A 22,052-nucleotide genomic window follows, 5' to 3' on the forward strand; every position below is an offset into this window, starting at 1 on the left:
CGCTGTCTCGAGCAAACATGTTGTCATCTGTGCTCTGTTTTAAGTTTCCAAACACCCTTTTAGCGATTAAAAACATCCACAGGTTGTGAATCAGGAACACATAAAAGTTTTTTCCAGACTTGCAGTTTGTGGCGGCACATTCGCGACGTGCACGTCAGTATTATTTATGCTTTAATGCAACTTCATTGAGGCTCAGCGGAGCGCCGTCGACAGACGCCACGGGTGTTTGAACAGAAACTGTTATGTGAGACAGAGGTAGTTATAAACGCGATGTGCAAAGTAAACTTCTATTTGTGGTGGCCAATTTTAATTTTGTGGCGGCACATTCGCGACGTGCACGTCAGTATTATTTATGCTTTAATGCAACTTCATTGAGGCTCAGCGGAGCTGTTGACTGACGCCACGGGTGTTTGAACAGAAACTGTCATGTGAGACATAGGTAGTTATAAACGCGATGTGCAAAGTAAACATCTATTTGAGGTGGCCAATTTTAATTTTGTGGCGGACTGATAAATAAATAATTGTATGGGAATGTACAAGGACGCTCTCTCTTGTATGATGTCACAGCCGTATGCAGCGCAAATATAACGACACGCCTATAATCCCTCCCACTGCGAAGTGATACTAAACCCAATGGAAAAGCTAACCACGCCAAAGTGAGGTGAGCTGACCCGACCCAAACTAAACTAAACCGTGGGGTACTATGCAATGGAAAAGCACCATAATAGTACATTTCAGAGATGTGGTACGTTCTTTGGTGTACAATGATGACTTTACAACTTGGTTTTGAGCAGTAAGGCCAGTGTTTCTAAAGCTATTAAAAAGAGGGTGTTGTATAGGGAAATGCCATAGAAAACGTAATTGTCAAAAATGTTGCTTTCCCCAAGAACTAATAGTACATTTCAGAGATGTGGTACGTTCTTTGGTGTACAATGATGATTTTACAACTTGGTTTTGAGCAGTAAGGCCTGTGTTTCTAGAGATATTAAAAAGATGATGTTGCATAGGGACATTCCATAGACAAATATGTTATAATTGGACATTTAAATAAAATAAGTTTGCATTTAGAAGTGTAGTATGTTATTTAGGGTATAGATAAAGATAAAAAATAATTTGAAGGAACACATTCCATGTTTAAAAAGCTATTGAACTGTATCGTTGCTAGTAAAAATGCTAGTCTGACTACAACTAATTGTTGACTATAAACAATTAGTAGAAATAGTTGAAAAGTTGTAGAAAAATAATTATAAGTACTCATTCAAATATACATACAGTTTAATGGCACAGTTTAGATTTTTTTACCACTGTAATTGTCAACAACATGATGGATTCAGTACCATGGACAGAGATTGTTTAGCAAATTTTCAAAAATCAATTAATGGCTAGAGATTATAAAACTGTGACAATTGCATTTTGTAAAGTAATAAAAGTAATACAAGAAAATGTAAAAAATATTCTATGCATTTATTAAGAACACTGTTACATGTTTTAATAATATAAATGCTCTTTACCGCACACTTACAACCAAAATTTAGAATTTAATTAAACATCAAATGTGACCGGTAGAATGTTCTCGGGGGTCCAGAAAATGTTTAGAGTGATCAGGCTTCTTCTTTAAATACTAATTTAACAGAAACTGTGATTAATAAAACCAACACAGTGCATCTTCATTTTAAGGCAAACAGAAATATATAAATATTTGCAAAATGCAGAGATTATCTTTGTACTTGAGGTTACACGTGACTTTCCACTTGTCTGGATTACTTATAAATAACTATTCTTCTTCATGCTCATATCTTTCATTTTCTAGACATTTGATGGATTATTTATTGTAATGTATTTTTTGCAAAACAAATATTTACAGCATTAGCAGAGAGAAAATCAAGCTGATAGTTGCTGACAGGTATGTACAGTTGAAATAAAACCGCTTTAATCTCATAGTGATCACACTAAAAGAAGGAATATGTCACTTTGTAGACGGTCCCTAGGCTTTTTACACCACGCAGTTTGTAACACGGTCTCACACCCATGGCGTCAATATTTGACGACACTTGACCATGCGTCAATATGTTGACACGGAGGGTATATTTGAACTGTAACTGGTTATGGTGCAATGTGTCTGCCTTTGAGAATTGTAGTTTGTTTTTTTTCTTATTGCAGGCCTGTTTTTGTATGTACATATGACATTCCAATAAAAAAAAAAAAAAAAAAAAAGACACGGAGGGTATACCTTTCGCGTCATTTTTTGACGAACTGGGGACTTCAATACTATTAGGTACACATTCAACATTTTTATTTATTTATTTTTTTTATTTTTTATTCACATTTCTTTACAAATACCATTTACAACAACTCTCGCTGGGAGACTTCAGTGTAGAACAAAATTGAACACATTTATAATACTGAATAAAGTAAATAAAAAAAAGAGAAATAAAATAAGCATTGAGGTATTAAGGCATTTCAGTCCATAAGGCATGTCAAAGTTATTCACATAAGTATACTTTTCTCAGTCTACAATTTTCCTTAAAATAAAGTTACATGGAAGCTTATTAAATTATAATGACAAATATTTTGAGACATCTTCACATAGAGAGTACATCTTATCACTGGAATTCATTAGAAGTTTCAAAGAAGCAAAGTATTCTCTCAATTCAATTATAAAAACCATTAGGGATGGATTTTTGTTTTGCCATTTACATTTGTGAATATGATATTTACCCATAATTGTTATAATATTATAAATTCTAAACATTTCTTTGGGAAGATTTTCATTACCAAAAAGAATTTGTTTTAACTGTAGTTGTGTAATTCTCTCCATTTTTGTTCCCAACGAGTTCATGACATCTTGCCAGAAATGTTTTATCACTCCACAAGAGAAAAACAAATGTTCAATAGTTTTGTCTTCCTGGGAACAGAACGCACATGGCTCCACTTCAAAACCAAATCTCTTTTTAAGCATTTCTGCTGCTGGGTAATATCCAGTTGGACATTCAACAGACATTCGCAACAAAGTAGGACATTACAACGGTACTAGGATATTTTAAGGGATTGTGCATAATGTAGGTTGTAGTCAAAAGACTCGGTCATTACAAATTGCTAAGATTAACCTTCTTGAATGTATACTTAGAAATTTATTGAACCCGGAGGTCCGAATGTCTGAATATCAAACCAACTTTACCTAGGTGAGAAAATAAAAGTGAAAATGATTGAAGAGATCGATAAAGAGGTCAAAGTTTTTAGCAGTTATTCAACAAGCCACGTCAAAGTGACTAAGTTAAAGGAATAGTCTACTCATTTTCAATATTAAAATATGTTATTACCTTAACTAAGAACTGTTGAATCATCCCTCTGTCATCTGTGTGTGTGCATGTGGGCGCTGGAGCGCGCTGCGACGCTTCGATAGCATTTAGCTTAGCCCCATTCATTCAATGCTACCATTTAGAGATAAAGTTAGAAGTGACCAAACACATTAACGTTTTTCCTATTTAAGACGAGTAGTTATACGAGCAAGTTTGGTGGTACAAAATAAAACATAGCGCTTTTCTAAGCGGATTTAAAAGAGGAGCTACATTTTATGGCGTAATAGCACTTTTGTGAGTACTTCGACTGGGCGCAGTAACTTCTTCTTCTTCTTCTTCTTCCGTTTTAATGGCGGTTGGCAACTAACTTTAATAGTGCATTACCGCCACCATCTGGACTGGAGTGTGGTACTAGAGTCTAATCCTTTCAAAATATGAGACAAATATGCAAAAAAAAATAATAATAATAATAATAATAATAATAATAATATATACACAACACTAAAACAAAACAAAATCAATCTAAATTCTTTTAATTAATCCTGTTTTCCTCAAAAATTCAATTACATACTTAAAACAAATTCCACCTGAGCTTATTTGTAAAATGTCCTGTAAATTTAACCTCATATGTTCTCCTTGCAATTGTGTTATTAATCTTTGTCTTTCTTCCTGATATTTAATACAGTGTAAAATAACATGCTCCATTGTTTCTGAATTACCGCAAAATTGACAGTTGCCATCAACATGCTTCTTCATTATTACCAGTGTATTGTTTAATCGTGTGTGACCATATCTCATTCTTGAAAATACATCCTCCTCCTCCTTACTTCTGTTCGTATTTCTGCCCTTTCCCACTTTGTTCTGTATACTATAGTACTGTCTTCCAGTCTGCCCACTGTCCCATAATGTTTGCCATTTTCCCTTCATTTTGTTTTTAACCATACTTTTAATTTCTGCTTTACTGTAATTTACCTCAATATCTATGTTAGGCTTTCCAGCTGCTTGCTTATAGCGTATTTATCTGGTGACTCATTTCCTACAACTCCTATATGAGCTGGTACCCATACAAGAGTTACATCAATTCCTGACCTCACCAGATTGTTTGCCACTTTTAGAATATCATATACAATGTCCTGCCTTGAGTTTGACTGAAACGTTTTGATACTAATTAAGGCTGAACTGGAATCTGAAGCAATTATTGCCTTCCTAGGCCTATTGACATCCACCCAAATCAAAGCTAGCCACACAGCAATCAATTTTGCTGTGTAAACGGCTAAATCATCACTGATTCTTTTACCCACTTCAATTTTTAATTTAGGGATAACATAAGCAACCCCCATTCTTGTATCCGTCCGTTTAGATGCATCTGTATATATAATTAAATCCTCCCTATACCTCTCCATTAAATAGTTCTGCACCCTGTATTTGTCTATGTCATTTTCTTGCTTTTCTTCTAATAGTCCCAAATCAATGGACATCTCTTTAAAAACCCATGGTGGATTAACTGGCAACGCTACAGTAGGACTTATTTTTAACTCATTAATCCTCATTTCATTTACTTTATCATTGATGACCCAACCAAAACTTCTGACTTGAGCGTTTCCACGCTCTTGACATTGCTTCAGCACTGATTGACTCATATGTTTTTCATTATGACCTCTCAAGTTTGCCCAATACACAAGGGCTAGCTGATCTCTTCTAAGGTGAAGAGGCATTTCTCCCATCTCCACCTGCACTGCTGTCACTGGCGTGGTTTTGACAGCACCACAGCATAATCTCAACGCCTGATTTTGGATCACATCCAACTTGTTCAGCCATGTTTTGGCTGCAGATCCATATATTAAGCAACCATAATCAAATATAGACCTGATCAAACCTGTATAAATTGTTCTTAAAGCATGTCTACTTGCTCCCCACTCCACTCCGCACAAACACCTCATTACATTTATTACTTTTTTGCACTTATCAATTATTTTTTGAATATGCATTGCCCATGTCAATCTTTGATCAAACCATATGCCCAAGTATTTAAAGGAATCAACCCTTTCTAACTCATTAGCAGAAAGTTTCACTTTTATTTCCTTGGCCAGTTTCTTTCTTGAAAAAAACATTATTTTAGTTTTATCAATTGAGATCCTAAAACCCCATCTAATAGCCCAATTATCCACTACATCAACTGCTTGCTGAATCTTATTCATCACAAATTCCACATTCCTCCCTCTTTTCCATAATGTACCATCATCTGCAAACAATGCTACATCTACAAAATTCTCTACTTCCTTAAAAATGTCATTAATCATGATGGAGAACAATAGAGGACTGATAATACTCCCTTGCGGAATACCATTTTCTACCTGATACCGCTCACTTGTCACCCCATTTATCCTTACTATTATTGATCTCTCTGACAAAAAATCCTTAATCCATGTAAACACTCTTCCCTTGATTCCCATATGATTTAACTTAATCAAAAGGCCTTCCTTCCACATCATGTCGTACGCTTTCTCAATATCACAAAAGACAGCCACCACTGACTCCTTGTTCACTTGAGCTTTTCTTATGGCATCCTCCAAACACACTAAAGGATCCATAGTACCTCTACCTCTTCTAAAACCACTATGATAATTTTGTATCAATCCTTTAGTCTCAACTATATATATAAGTCTGTCATTTATTATTCTTTCCATTGTTTTCCCCAATTGTGACGTAAGTGCTATTGGCCTGTAGTTGTTAGGAATCTTTGGGTCTTTTCCAGGCTTTTTAATAGGGATAATTATAGATTCTTTCCATGCTCTTGGAATATTTCCCTCTGTCCATACCTTATTGTAAAGACATAACAATATTTCTTTTCCTTTATCAGTTAGGTTCTCCAACATAGCATAACAAATCCTTTCCCCCCCTGGTGAAGATTTACCTAACTTTCTTAGTGCAATATTTAGTTCAGTTAACGTGAATAATTCATTCAACACCCCTCCTGTCACATCTTCATTCTCAAAATCATGTTCATATTTTTCCATTGTTTCTGCTCTTGCTCTTTTTTCCTGTTGACTCAGATTTTCATTACTATGTACCTTACTTAATACCTTTGCCATTATCTCTGCTTTGCCAATGTTACTAGTGATTACATTCTGACCATCATTCATCACAGGATATCCATACTCTTTTCCGCTCCCTTTCATTTTCTTTATCATTCCCCAAACTCTCTCTACTGGAGTAGTCCTTCCTATAGAGTCACAGAACCTTCTCCAGCAACTATTCTTAGCCTCCCTTATAGTTTTCCTTACAGCTGCTTGAGATTTCTTAAACTTGATTAAATTCTGGAAATTGTGTGTTCTTTTCAAAATTCTAAAAGCTTTGTTCCTCTCTTTAATTGCTGTTTTACATTCATTAGACCACCATGGTACTATTTTATTTAAATTTTTGGATTTGGATTTAGGAATGGCTAAACTTGCAGCACTGATTATGCCAGCACCAATATCCATGCACAAACTTTCAATATCTCTGTGCACATCTATTGCTGACAGCATCTCATCACTACTCTCTCTAAATTTTTCCCAATCTGCTTTCTCTAATATCCATCTCTCATTTTTGACTTCATGTTCAACTGCAGCTTCCATTCCTACTTGAATTATAATAGGGAAATGGTCACTACCTACAGCATTGTCCTTTAATACCTCCCATTCACACTTATCTGCTAATGACATAGTAGCCAATGAGAGATCTATTGCTGATTCTGTTCCCCTAACAACATCAATTCTAGTTCCTGATCCATCATTCAGACAAACTAACTCTTCCTCATCCATAAATTCTAACATTACATCCCCATTAACATCATTCCTTTCCCCCCACAATGTACTATGTGCATTAAAATCACCACACCATATCACTCTCCCCTTTGTATCCTTCCCAATATCTGCCAATTGGCTTAATTCTAATTGCCTACATGGATTATAGAAATGTATTATCTCTATACTACCTTCGTTTGAACAAACTTCTATTATAATGTACTCTAGATCAGTCCCTCTTTTAATTTCTCTATATTGAATGCCTTTTTGTATGAAGGTTATGACTCCCCCACCTTTACCAGCTTCTCTATCTCTCCTAATTGAGGTATATCCTTTAATAACAAAATCCAGTTTAGGAATCAACCAACTTTCCTGTATACAAATAACATTAGGTTTTACACACATCTCATCAACATGTTTTTTAAATTCCTGCCCATTCGCTATTAAGCTCCTCGCATTCCATTGCAATATAATCAAAACCATTATGCAGTCCCACCCCATGTCTGAGATTGTTGTGTTTCATCATTAAGAATGTCTCTCACTCTTTCCCAAGGCATTCCCTTTGCATCCAGGAATTTCTCGGCTGACTTCACAATTATTTTAATTCTTTCTGTTCTACTACTGGTCTGTGCTGAACAATTGATTATTTCAGCCATGAAGAGCACAAAATCACCTTTACTCACAATCAATGTATCTTCTTGTAATTTTTTACATTTGACACAGTCCCTTACATCTTTAGTCCTATCCTTTATTGTTTCTCTCATCACACCTCTTGGGACTTTCTTAGTTGCCTCTGCATATGAAACACCTTGGACTGCTTTAATTCGCTGTACCTCTTGCATTCCATCGACTTAGGTTCTGGGGCGTTCGCTTCTCCTGCCATAGACTTAGGTTCTAGAGCTTTCGCCTCTCCGACAGTTGGTCAACCCCAATCGACTTAGGCTCTGGAGCTTTCACTTCTCCAGCAGTTGGTCAACCCCATCGACTTAGGTTCTGGGGCGTTCGCTTCTCCTGTCATCGACTTAGGTTCTGGAGCTTTCGCCTCTCCGACAGTTGGTCAACCCCGATCGACTTAGCTATATACCTGATGGCACCTGTTCGCCCTACCGTCCCTCGCGAAGGGGGAACCCGCCGGGTCCGCGGCCGGGAGGGTGCGCCTCGGTCGGCCCGGGGGACCGGAGATACTTCCGGTCGAAAATCCGAATTTCGTTACAGCGCCGCTCCGGCGCCTCGGGCCCGGGTCCTTCGACCTTCGGGTCGGTCGGTCCGCCGGAGGGGCCCTTTTGAACGAGCCCACCCGCGAGTATCTGGCCCTTTCCGTCTCCGGATTTTCCCACGGCCGCTGCTCGGGCGCCTTAAGTCCGAGGACGTCGCCCTCGGGGTCGGTCGCTCTACCCGAGGGGACCTTTCGAACGAGCCCGCCCTCGACCCTCCGACCCTTTCCGCGGCCGAGATACGGCGGATCGAAAAAAAAAAAACGCTGGTCCGGGGTTCGCGCGCCCGTAGCGTCCACTGAGTTCGTCCGCCGGAGGCGCGGCCGGTCTCGTTCGAAAGGTCTTTCCCGGGGCTTTTCGGCGACGCCGGCCCCGAGTCCGTGCGACCCCGGGGACCGGAGATACTTCCGGTCGAATTTCGGAAAACTTCGGACGGCCGTATCTCGGGCGCCTCGGGCCCGGGGCCTTCGACCTTCGGGTCGATTGGTCCGCCGGAGGGGCCCTTTCGAACGAGCCCACCCGCGAGTATCTGGTCCTTTCCGCGGCGGAGATACGGGGGGCCGTCTCCGGATTTTCCCACGGCCGCTGCTCGGGCGCCTTAAGTCCCAGGACGTCGCCCTCGGGGTCGGTCGCTCTACCCGAGGGGACCTTTCGAACGAGCCCGCCCTCGACCCTCCGACCCTTTCCGCGGCCGAGATACGGCGGTTCGAAAAAAAAACCGCTCGTCCGGAGTTTGCTCGCCCGTAGCGTCCGCTGCGTTCGTCCGCCGGAGGCGTGACCGGTCTAGTTCGAAAGGTCTTTCCCAAGGCATTCCCTTTGCATCCAGGAATTTCTCGGCTGACTTCACAATTATTTTAATTCTTTCTGTTCTACTACTGGTCTGTGCTGAACAATTGATTATTTCAGCCATGAAGAGCACAAAATCACCTTTACTCACAATCAATGTATCTTCTTGTAATTTTTTACATTTGACACAGTCCCTTACATCTTTAGTCCTATCCTTTATTGTTTCTCTCATCACACCTCTTGGGACTTTCTTAGTTGCCTCTGCATATGAAACACCTTGGACTGCTTTAATTCGCTGTACCTCTTGCATTCCATCGACTTAGGTTCTGGGGCGTTCGCTTCTCCTGCCATAGACTTAGGTTCTAGAGCTTTCGCCTCTCCGACAGTTGGTCAACCCCAATCGACTTAGGCTCTGGAGCTTTCACTTCTCCAGCAGTTGGTCAACCCCATCGACTTAGGTTCTGGGGCGTTCGCTTCTCCTGTCATCGACTTAGGTTCTGGAGCTTTCGCCTCTCCGACAGTTGGTCAACCCCGATCGACTTAGCTATATACCTGATGACACCTGTTCGCCCTACCGTCCCCCGCGAAGGGGGAACCCGCCGGGTCTGCGGCCGGGAGGGTGCGCCTCGGTCGGCCCGGGGGACCGGAGATACTTCCGGTCGAAAATCCGAATTTCGTTACAGCGCCGCTCCGGCGCCTCGGGCACGGGTCTTTCGACCTTCGGGTCGGTCGGTCCGCCGGAGGGACCCTTTCGAACGAGCCCACCCGCGAGTATCTGGCCCTTTCCGCAGCGGAGATACGGGGGGCCGTCTCCGGATTTTCCCACGGCCGCTGCTCGGGCGCCTTAAGTCCCAAGACGTCGCCCTCAAGGTCGGTCGCTCTACCCGAGGGGACCTTTCGAACGAGCCCGCCCTCGACCCTCCGACCCTTTCCGCGGCCGAGATACGGCGGTTCGAAAAAATAAAAACGCTCGTCCGGAGTTTGCTCGCCCGTAGCGTCCGCTGCGTTCGTCCGACGGAGGCGTGACCGGTCTCATTCGAAAGGTCTTTCCCGGGGCTTTCCGGCGACGCCGGCCCCGAGTCCGTGCGACCCCGTGGACCGGAGATACTTCCGGTCGAATATCCGAATTTCGTTACCGCGCCGCTCCGGCGCCTCAGGCCCGGGGCCTTCGACCTTCGGGTCGATTGGTCCGCCGGAGGGGCCCTTTCGAACGAGCCCACCCGCGAGTATCTGGCCCTTTCCGCGGCGGAGATAGGGGGGTCCGTCTCCGGATTTTCCCACAGCCGCTGCTCGGGCGCCTTAAGTCCCAGGACGTCGCCCTCGGGGTCGGTCGCTCTACCCGAGGGGACCTTTCGAACGAGCCTGCCCTCGACCCTCCGACCCTTTCCGCGGCCGAGATACGGCGGTTCGAAAAAAAAACAGCTCGTCCGGAGTTTGCTCGCCCGTAGCGTCCGCTGCGTTCGTCCGCCGGAGGCGTGACCGGTCTCGTTCGGAAGGTCTTTCCCGGAGCTTTGCGGCGACGCCGGCCCCGAGTCCGTGCGACCCCGTGGACCGGAGATACTTCCGGTCGAATATCCGAATTTCGTTACCGCGCCGCTCCGGCGCCTCGGGCCCGGGGCGTTCGACCTTCGAATCGATTGGTCCGCCGGAGGGGCCCTTTCGAACGAGCCCACCCGCGAGTATCTGGCCCTTTCCGCGGCGGAGATACGGGGGGCCGTCTACGGATTTTCCCGCGGCCGCTGCTCTGGCGCCTTAAGTCCCAGGACGTCGCCCTCGGGGTCGATCGCTCTACCCGAGGGGACCTTTCGAACGAGCCCGCCCTCGACCCTCCGACCCTTTCCGCGGCCGAGTTACGGCGGTTCGAAAAAAAAAAACGCTCGTCCGGAGTTTGCTCGCCCGTAGCGTCCGCTGCGTTCGTCCGCCGGAGGCTTGACCGGTCTCGTTCGAAAGGTCTTTCCCGGAGCTTTGCGGCGACGCCGGCCACGAGTCCGTGCGACCCCGTGGACCGGAGATACTTCCGGTCGAATATCCGAATTTCGTTACCGCGCCGCTCCGGCACCTCGGGCCCGGGGCCTTCGACCTTCGGGTCGATTGGTCCGCCGGAGGGGCCCTTTTGAACGAGCCCACCCGCGAGTATCTGGCCCTTTCCGCGGCGGAGAGAGGGGGGGCCGTCTCCGGATTTTCCCACAGCCGCTGCTCGGGCGCCTTAAGTCCCAGGACGTCGCCCTCGGGGTCGGTCGCTCTACCCGAGAGGACCTTTCGAACGAGCCTGCCCTCGACCCTCCGACCCTTTCCGCGGCCGAGATACGGCGGTTCGAAAAAAAAAAACGCTCGTCCGGAGTTTGCTCGCCCGTAGCGTCCGCTGCGTTCGTCCGCCGGAGGCGTGACCGGTCTCGTTCGAAAGGTCATTCCCGGAGCTTTGCGGCGACGCCGGCCCCGAGTCCGTGCGACCCCGGGGACCGGAGATACTTCCGGTCGAATTTCGGAAAACTTCAAACGGCCGTATCTCGGGCGCTTCGGGCCCGGGGCCTTCGAACTTCGGGTTGGTCGGTCCGCCGGAGGGGCCCTTTCGAACGAGCCCACCCGCGAGTATCTGGCCCCTTCCGCAGGGGAGATACGGGGGGCCGTCTCCGGATTTTCCCACGGCCGCTGCTCGGGCGCCTTAAGTCCCAGGACGTCGCCCTCGAGGTCGGTCGCTCTACCCGAGGGGACCTTTCGAACGAGCCTGCCCTCGATCCTCCGACCCTTTCCGCGGCCGAGATACGGCGGTTCGAAAAAAAAAACCGCTCGTCCGGAGTTTGCTCGCCCGTAGCGTCCGCTGCGTTCGTCCGCCGGAGGCGTGACCGGTCTCGTTCGAAAGGTCTTTCCCGGAGCTTTGCGGCGACGCCGGCCCCGAGTCCGTGCGACCCCGTGGACCGGAGATACTTCCGGTCGAATATCCGAATTTCGTTACCGCGCCGCTCCGGCGCCTCGGGCCCGGGGCCTTCGACCTTCGAATCGATTGGTCCGCCGGAGGGGCCCTTTCGAACGAGCCCACCCGCGAGTATCTGGCCCTTTCCGCGGCGGAGATACGGGGGGCCGTCTCCGGATTTTCCCACGGCCGCTGCTCGGGCGCCTTAAGTCCCAGGACGTCGCCCTCGGGGTCGATCGCTCTACCCGAAGTGACCTTTCGAACGAGCCCGCCCTCGACCCTCCGACCCTTTCCGCGGCCGAGTTACGGCGGTTCGAAAAAAAAAAACGCTCGTCCGGAGTTTGCTCGCCCGTAGCGTCCGCTGCGTTCGTCCGCCGGAGGCTTGACCGGTCTCGTTCGAAAGGTCTTTCCCAGGGCTTTCCGGCGACGCCGGCCACGAGTCCGTGCGACCCCGTGGACCGGAGAAACTTCCGGTCGAATATACCTCTTGAGCTTTCACTTCTCCAGCAGTTGGTCAACCCCATCGACTTAGGTTCTGGGGCGTTCGCTTCTCCTGCCATAGACTTAGGTTCTAGAGCTCTCGCATCTCCGACAGTTGGTCAACCCCAATCGACTGAGGCTCTGGAGCTTTCACTTCTCCAGCAGTTGGTCAACCCCATCGACTTAGGTTCTGGGGCGTTCGCTTCTCCTGCCATAGACTTAGGTTCTAGAGCTTTCGCATCTCCGACAGTTGGTCAACCCCAATCGACTTAGGCTCTGGAGCTTTCACTTCTCCAGCAGTTGGTCAACCCCATCGACTTAGGTTCTGGAGCTTTCGCCTCTCCGACAGTTGGTCAACCCCGATCGACTTAGCTATATACCTGATGGCACCTGTTCGCCCTGCCGTCCCCCGCGAAGGGGGAACCCGCCGGGTCCGCGGCCGGGAGGGTGCGCCTCGGTCGGCCCGGGGGACCAGAGATACCTAAGTCTATGGAGGGGCCCTTTCGAACGAGCCCACCCGCGAGTATCTGGCCCTTTCCGCAGCGGAGATACGGGGTGCCGTCTCCGAAATTTCCCACGGCCGCTGCTCGGGAGCGTTTTGGAGCGTTCGCGTTTCCAGCAGTTGGTCAACCTCAATCGACTTAGGCTCTGGAGCTTTCGCCTCTCCAGCAGTTGGTCAACCCCAACGACTTAGGCTCTTGAGCTTTCACTTCTCCAGCAGTTGGTCAACCCCAAAATTTCTCCAACCGTTGGTCAACCCGAAAGATTTTCCAGCAGTTGGTCAACCCCAATCGACTTAGGTTTTGGAGCGTTCACGTTTCCAGCAGTTGGTCAACCTCAATCGACTTAGGTTTTGGAGCGTTCGAGTTTCCAGCAGTTGGTCAACCTCAATCGACTTAGGTTTTGGAGTGTTCGCGTTTCCAGCAGTTGGTCAACCTCAATCGACTTAGGTTTTGGAGCGTTCGCGTTTCCAGCAGTTGGTCAACCTTAATCGACTTAGGCTCTGGAGCTTTCGCCTCTCCAGCAGTTGGTCAACCCCAACGACTTAGGCTCTTGAGCTTTCACTTCTCCAGCAGTTGGTCAACCCCATCGACTTAGGTTCTGGGGCATTCGCTTCTCCTGCCATAGACTTAGGTTCTAGAGCTTTCGCATCTCCGACAGTTGGTCAACCCCAATCGACTGAGGCTCTGGAGCTTTCACTTCTCCAGCAGTTGGTCGACCCCATCGACTTAGGTTCTGGGGCGTTCGCTTCTCCTGCCATAGACTTAGGTTCTAGAGCTTTCGCATCTCCGACAGTTGGTCAACCCCAATCGACTTAGGCTCTGGAGCTTTCACTTCTCCAGCAGTTGGTCAACCCCATCGACTTAGGTTCTGGAGCTTTCGCCTCTCCGACAGTTGGTCAACCCCGATCGACTTAGCTATATACCTGATGGCACCTGTTCGCCCTACCGTCCCCCGCGAAGGGGGAACCCGCCGGGTCTGCGGCCGGGAGGGTGCACCTCGGTCGGCCCGGGGGACCAGAGATACTTCCGGTCGAAAATCCGAAAAAATTCGTTACAGCGCCGCTCCGGCGCCTCGGGCCCGGGTCCTTCGACCTTCGGGTCGGTCGGTCCGCCGGAGGGGCCCTTTCGAACGAGCCCACCCGCGAGTATCTGGCCCTTTCCGCAGCGGAGATACGGGGTGCCGTCTCCGAAATTTCCCACGGCCGCTGCTCGGGCGCCTTAAGTCCCAGGACGTCACCCTCGGGGTCGGTCGCTCTACCCGAGGGAATCTTTCGGACGAGCCCGCCCTCGACCCTCCGACCCTTTCCGCGGCCGAGATACGGCGAATCGAAAAAAAACGCTGGTCCGGAGTTCGCGCGCCCGTAGCGTCCGCTGCGTTCGTCCGCCGGAGGCGCGGCCGGTCTCGTTCGAAAGGTCTTTCCCGGGGCTTTCCGGCGACGCCGGCCCCGAGTCCGTGCGACCCCGTGGACCGGAGATACTTCCGGTCGAATATCCGAATTTCGTTACCGCGCCGCTCCGGCGCCTCGGGCCCGTAGCCTTCGACCTTCGGGTCGATTGGTCCGCCGGAGGGGCCCTTTCGAACGAGCCCACCCGCGAGTATCTGGCCCTTTCCGAAGCGGAGATACGGGGTGCCGTCTCCGAAATTTCCCACGGCCGCTGCTCGGGCGCCTTAAGTCCCAGGACGTCACCCTCGGGGTCGGTCGCTCTACCTGAGGGGATCTTTCGAACGAGCCCACCCTCGACCCTCCGACCCTTTCCGCGGCCGAGATACGGCGAATCGAAAAAAAAACGCTGGTCCGGAGTTCGCGCGCCCGTAGCGTCCGCTGCGTTCGTCCGACGGAGGCGTGACCGGTCTCATTCGAAAGGTCTTTCCCGGGGCTTTCCGGCGACGCCGGCCCCGAGTCCGTGCGACCCCGTGGACCGGAGATACTTCCGGTCGAATATCCGAATTTCGTTACCGCGCCGCTCCGGCGCCTCAGGCCCGGGGCCTTCGACCTTCGGGTCGATTGGTCCGCCGGAGGGGCCCTTTCGAACGAGCCCACCCGCGAGTATCTGGCCCTTTCCGCGGCGGAGATAGGGGGGTCCGGCTCCGGATTTTCCCACAGCCGCTGCTCGGGCGCCTTAAGTCCCAGGACGTCGCCCTCGGGGTCGGTCGCTCTACCCGAGGGGACCTTTCGAACGAGCCTGCCCTCGACCCTCCGACCCTTTCCGCGGCCGAGATACGGCGGTTCGAAAAAAAAAACGCTCGTCCGGAGTTTGCTCGCCCGTAGCGTCCGCTGCGTTCGTCCGCCGGAGGCGTGACCGGTCTCGTTCGAGAGGTCTTTCCCGGAGCTTTGCGGCGACGCCGGCCCCGAGTCCGTGCGACCCCGTGGACCGGAGATACTTCCGGTCGAATATCCGATTTTCGTTACCGCGCCGCTCCGGCGCCTCGGGCCCGGGCCTTCGACCTTCGGGTCGATTGGTCCGCCGGAGGGGCCCTTTCGAACGAGCCCACCCGCGGGTATCTGGCCCTTTCCGCGGCGGAGATACGGGGGCCCATCTCCGGATTTTCCCACGGCCGCTGCTCGGGCGCCTTAAGTCCGAGGACGTCGCCCTCGGGGTCGGTCGCTCTACCCGAGGGGACCTTTCGAACGAGCCCGCCCTCGACCCTCCGACCCTTTCCGCGGCCGAGATACGGCGGATCGAAAAAAAAAAAAACGTTGGTCCGGAGTTCGCGCGCCCGTAGCGTCCGCTGCGTTCGTCCGCCGGAGATGCGCCGCCGGTCTCGTTCGAAAGGTCTCTCTCGGGGCTTTCCGTGGACGCCAGCCTCGGGTCCGTGCGACCCCGGGGGCCGGAGATACGGACTTCCACCGCTGCACCTTTAAACGGCCGTAGCTTGGGCGCCTTAAGACCGAGACCTTAGCCCTTTGGGTCCCTCATCCTCCAGGAGGGGCCCTTTCCAACGACCCCACCCCCGTCTCCGTACCCCCTCCCCCGGCCGAGATACGACCCCGGGAACATCGCCCCGTCAACCCGACCACCGTGCACCCGAGGCCGGCTTTGGACCCCGCGACGGACACCCTGGAGCTAGTACCCGGCGCACCGTTCGGTCCCTGCCATCCCACTCTTAAGCACTCCCCCACCGGACTAAGCCCCATCCTCCCGGCCCTTCTGGAGAACCAAACAGTTGGTCAACCCCAAAATTTCTCCAACCGTTGGTCAACCCGAAAGATTTTCCAGCAGTTGGTCAACCCCAATCGACTTAGGTTTTGGAGCGTTCGCGTTTCCAGCAGTTGGTCAACCTCAATCGACTTAGGTTTTGGAGCGTTCGAGTTTCCAGCAGTTGGTCAACCTCAATCGACTTAGGTTTTGGAGTGTTCGCGTTTCCAGCAGTTGGTCAACCTCAATCGACTTAGGTTTTGGAGCGTTCGCGTTTCCAGCAGTTGGTCAACCCCAATCGACTTAGGCTCTGGAGCTTTCACTTCTCCAGCAGTTGGTCAACCCCATCGACTTAGGTTCTGGGGCGTTCGCTTCTCCTGTCATCGACTTAGGTTCTGGAGCTTTCGCCTCTCCGACAGTTGGTCAACCCCGATCGACTTAGCTATATACCTGATGACACCTGTTCGCCCTACCGTCCCCCGCGAAGGGGGAACCCGCCGGGTCTGCGGCCGGGAGGGTGCGCCTCGGTCGGCCCGGGGGACCGGAGATACTTCCGGTCGAAAATCCGAATTTCGTTACAGCGCCGCTCCGGCGCCTCGGGCACGGGTCTTTCGACCTTCGGGTCGGTCGGTCCGCCGGAGGGACCCTTTCGAACGAGCCCACCCGCGAGTATCTGGCCCTTTCCGCAGCGGAGATACGGGGGGCCGTCTCCGGAATTTCCCACGGCCGCTGCTCGGGCGCCTTAAGTCCCAGGACGTCGCCCTCGGGGTCGGTCGCTCTACCCGAGGGGACCTTTCGAACGAGCCCGACCTCGACCCTCCGACCCTTTCCGCGGCCGAGATACGGCGGTTCGAAAAAAAAAAAAAACGCTCGTCCGGAGTTTGCTCGCCCGTAGCGTCCGCTGCGTTCGTCCGCCGGAGGCGTGACCGGTCTCGTTCGAAAGGTCTTTCCAGGGGCTTTCCGGCGACGCTGGCCACGAGTCCGTGCGACCCCGTGGACCGGAGATACTTCCGGTCGAATATCCGAATTTCGTTCCCGCGCCGCTCCGGCGCCTCGGGCCCGGGGCCTTCGACCTTCGGGTCGATTGGTCCGCCGGAGGAGCCCTTTCGAACGAGCCCACCCGCGAGTATATGGCCCTTTCCCCGGCGGAGATACGGGGGGCCGTCTCCGGATTTTCCCACGGCCGCTGCTCGGGCGCCTTAAGTCCGAGGACGTCGCCCTCGGGGTCGGTCGCTCTACCCGAGGGGACCTTTCGAACGAGCCCGCCCTCGACCCTCCGACCCTTTCCGCGGCCGAGATACGGCGGATTGAAAAAAAAAACGCTGGTCCGGAGTTCGCGCGCCCGTAGCGTCCGCTGCGTTCGTCCGCCGGAGGCGCGGCCGGTCTCGTTCGAAAGGTCTTTCCAGGGGCTTTCCGGCGACGCTGGCCACGAGTCCGTGCGACCCCGTGGACCGGAGATACTTCCGGTCGAATATCCGAATTTCGTTCCCGCGCCGCTCCGGCGCCTCGGGCTCGGGGCCTTCGACCTTCGGGTCGATTGGTCCGCCGGAGGAGCCCTTTCGAACGAGCCCACTCGCGAGTATATGGCCCTTTCCCCGGCGGAGATACGGGGGGCCGTCTCCGGATTTTCCCACGGCCGCTGCTCGGGCGCCTTAAGTCCGAGGACGTCGCCCTCGGGGTCGGTCGCTCTACCCGAGGGGACCTTTCGAACGAGCCCGCCCTCGACCCTCCGACCCTTTCCGCGGCCGAGATACGGCGGATCGAAAAAAAATACCGCTGGTCCGGAGTTCGCGCGCCCGTAGCGTCCGCTGCGTTCGTCCGCCGGAGGCGCGGCCGGTCTCGTTCGAAAGGTCTTTCCCGGGGCTTTCCGGCGACGCCGGCCCCGAGTCCGTGCGACCCCGTGGACCGGAGATACTTCCGGTCGAATATCCGAATTTCGTTACCGCGCCGCTCCGGCGCCTCGGGCCCGGGGCCTTCGACCTTCGGGTCGATTGGTCCGCCGGAGGGGCCCTTTCGATCGAGCCCACCCGCGAGTATCTGGCCCTTTCCGCGGCGGAGATACGGGGGGCCGTCTCCGGATTTTCCCACGGCCGCTGCTCGAGCGCCTTAAGTCCGAGGACGTCGCCCTCGGGGTCGGTCAGTCTATCCGAGGGGACCTTTCGAACGAGCCCGCCCTCGACCCTTTCCGCGGCCGAGATACGGCGGTTCGAAAAAAAAAAACGCTCGTCCGGAGTTCGCGCGCCCGTAGCGTCCGCTGCGTTCGTCCGCCGGAGGCGCGGCCGGTCTCGTTCGAAAGGTCTCTCTCGGGGCTTTCCGGGGACACCAGCCTCGGGTCCCTGCGACCCCGGGGGCCGGAGATACGGACTTCCACCGCTGCACCTTTAAACGGCCGTAGCTCGGGCGCCTTAAGACCGAGACCTTAGCCCTTTAGGTTCCTCATCCTCCAGAAGGGGCCCTTTCCAACGACCCCACCCCCGTCTCCGTACCCCCTTCCCCGGCCGAGATACGACCCCGGCAACATCGCCCCATCAACCCGACCACCGTGCACCCGAGGCCGGCTTTGGACCCCGCGACAGACACCCTGGAGCTCGTACCCGGCGCACCGTTCGGTCCCTGCCATCCCACTCTTAAGCACTCCCCCACCGGACTAAGCCCCATCCTCCCGGCATTTCTGGAGAACCAAACAGTTGGTCAACCCCAAAATTTCTCCAACCGTTGGTCAACCCGAAAGATTTTCCAGCAGTTGGTCAACCCCAATCGACTTAGGTTTTGGAGCGTTCGCGTTTCCAGCAGTTGGTGATGAAGTTTGTTTTAATCCGAATATAAAGGAATTAAGTATAATTTTACTTTACCATTATGTTTTTCTATATGAATATAATCATAGTTTACTAGTGTGTGTTTACCATTATGTTTTCTATATGAATATAACTATAGTTCACCATTGTGTGTATGAAATTTACCAGCATGCATTGCAGTATGTTCTTATACATGGCGAAGGTTGTTACATGTTGAAGGCTAAGACAAAAGATGTACTGTACTCTTGACAAAGTGATGCCATATGTTTTCCATATGATACAAACCATATGTTACTGAATATTAGACCATATATGGAGTACATGGGGTGGGGAGGCCAGCTTATATATACCACTTGGGGTACAGTAAAACTTTAGTGGATCTTGCAAGATCTCCTCACGGCTTTATTTGGCTGACAATAAAGTCCATCTTTGAAATCAAAACCTGAGATTGAAGATTGTTTCATCCGAAAAAGGGAAACCACAACATTTTGGCGTCACGAACAGGATAGAAAAGGGCTGAAGTACCGAACCACCTGGGCGGACCTGACGAACAACACAAACAAGAATGGCCATATACTAAGGTAAGCACTTTTTGCTTATTAAATTAGGTTTGTGTTGTTTGACAGAACTGCCCAAAGTGGTGAGACATTTAAGCTCTTCTAAATTTAAGAACCATATATGTGAAAGGGGTTTTGATTTCAAGGGTACAATTTAACAAAGGCATGCATGCATGAATCTGTATTGACTTACTGATGGGTTGGCTAGTAAGACCATAGTGATTTGACACAGATTTGTAAGTGAAGAGAACGCGTGTAAGGTAATATACAGTGTTGAGGAAGTGTTTATCTGTATATTGTTTATGTGTCCTGTCGAGGAAGTGTTATGGACACATAAGGTAATATTGTGTGGAGGAAGTGTTATCAATATTACGAGTTGATATACAGTGTTTATCTGTATATTGTTTATTAATCATGTGGATGGAGGTGAAATGATTAATGGTATTTAATGTGTAAGGTAATATTGTGTGGAGGAAGTGTTATCAATATTACGAGTTGATATACAGTGTTTATCTGTATATTGTTTATTAATCATGTGGATGGAGGTGAAATGATTAATGGTTTTTAGTGTATAAGTAAAACTGTGTGGTTTTTCGGTTTTAAGTGTTGGAGTACTCTGTGTCTGTGTCTGTGTCTGTGTCTGTGAGCGTGGGAATTTTGAGTGAGGTTGCAAGCTGCTGAGAGACTGTTAAATAAACTCTGCATCTGGCAGTCAGTGAGAGCGTTTCCCTTGGACAGGCCTTTGGGCTGAAAAAGGGGGGTGTAATTACTGTCTGGTGGGTGTAGAGTGAATGTTTGATAAGCCCTATTAAAAGGGATACTTATGAATGTTTAATAGGCCCTATATTCATAGGGATACTGATGAGTGATGAGCCCTGTAGATAAAGGGACAAAAGACTGAATGTATAAGCCCTAAAAATAATAAAGGGTTAGAGTGTGCGTTATGAGCCCTAAAAATGAAGGGAGCCCAAAAATAAATAAAGGGATTGATACGAATGCGAGTTTCTTACTGAAGGTTTGGTCAAAACAAAGTTTCTGTATGAAAAATAAAGGTTTAACTAAGAAATAAAGATGGCTGATATTGTTGTTTGATATGTTTTGGATTTGAAAACATTTTATACAATCTCCTTTCAAAGCATAAAAACCTGTGGGGACATATAGGAGAATAAACAATTGAACGCATAAAATTCAATAAACCCACAAAGTGTACTAAGGGTTTTTGTATTATGAAAGGGTTAGATCAGGATTTTAGACATGAATCTCTATAGCTTCCCCATAAGCAGTGTGGTGCATTGACCATGACTTACCCGCGACAGCGTCCTGTGAGCCGAGCTCCGGTCCAGTTTTTGTCAAGATTAAATTAGTCCGGCAAGTTTGCTGGGGTCACGGCAATAAAGCTTTTTTCTTCTCAAATCAATATGTGTTCAAAAGAGTGATATATTTGAAGCACAAAACCGCTGTCTATGGAGAGGTCAGACCTCGTAATGGCTTGGCACTATTTTCTTCCCTGTCATATCACTGCGCGCTGCCGCTACCTACAGCCAGCTGGGAGCCGCGCACGTGTCACTTTGTTTACAACTCGTAAAGAGAACGATAACATGTCTGACTACAGCAGCGACGATGACAACATTGACTTCGACACACAGCCAAAAGGATATCTTTACGAACCTGAATACACAGATGACGAGTTACGCCAGATGGAGTTAGAAAGGACAGAAAGAGAGAGGATGGACAGAGAAGTTGAACAAGTTGAAGCTGGAGCCACAGCTGCTGCAGTGAGACATCGAGTGGCCGACAAATGGTGGTGTACTTGTTTTAAGTGTGAACTAATGCAGACAGAAGTGGAGTCCTACTGCTGCCACGAATTTGATCTCATCATGCCACAGATCCAAGACCTTTCTATTGATGAGGACGCCAGCGTATCAGCTTCGGTCTGCATCACAAATCACAAGGACTTTCCTGCAATCCTGAATGCTGGTGTCTTGCAGACCTTTTTCCACATTCCGAAAATTAACTGGAAGAAGCGTCCCAGGCCAGCAGGACCCAACGGTCAGTTGTCCTCAGAGTAAGTACTTTTTTATAGTATTTTACAGTCTTATAATGTACAAATTTCAAATGACTAATTAGGGCATATTTTATGCATTAGTATGAGTGCAGGTAATAGGCAACTACTTATTTTTTACAATCCCAAAGTGTACTACTATATATATAAATCTATATATATATATATATAAATATATATACATACATACATACATACAGTATATACGCATCTGCCATTGCCATTTATGTTGATGCTATGTCCTTACAAAAGACTATGTCATTGTTATATCAAGTATGTTTATGTTGTGTTTACTATTTCAGACAATACAGGCTGGTTGCCTATCGCATCGTGATGGAATGGGCCCTGAAAGGAGAGAAGCTCGGCCCAGGCAACAGGAAAGTTCTTCCCTCCTGTGTAGTGGAGCTAATAAGAAAAACATACCCATCACCAAATGGACAATATGCAGGGTTCAAAGAATCAGAGGACGCACTGCAATTGTTTTAGACATGCAATACACAAAAATACTATTAGCAACATTTT

General features: G+C 49.6%; 1 protein-coding gene across 1 annotated transcript; it reads left to right on the forward strand.

Moving 5' to 3' along the window:
• Positions 1-20,713: 20,713 nt before the first annotated feature.
• On the forward strand, positions 20,714-22,016 carry LOC129445787 (uncharacterized). The gene is made up of 2 exons (XM_055206746.2): positions 20,714-21,533; positions 21,833-22,016. The coding sequence occupies exons 1-2, from the start codon at positions 20,932-20,934 to the stop codon at positions 22,014-22,016; spliced, it is 786 nt and encodes a 261-aa protein (XP_055062721.2). The 5' UTR covers positions 20,714-20,931.
• The last annotated feature ends 36 nt before the right edge of the window (positions 22,017-22,052 follow it).

Source organism: Misgurnus anguillicaudatus, chromosome 19 (genome assembly GCF_027580225.2).
Source record: "Misgurnus anguillicaudatus chromosome 19, ASM2758022v2, whole genome shotgun sequence".
Taxonomy (NCBI): domain Eukaryota; kingdom Metazoa; phylum Chordata; class Actinopteri; order Cypriniformes; family Cobitidae; genus Misgurnus; species Misgurnus anguillicaudatus.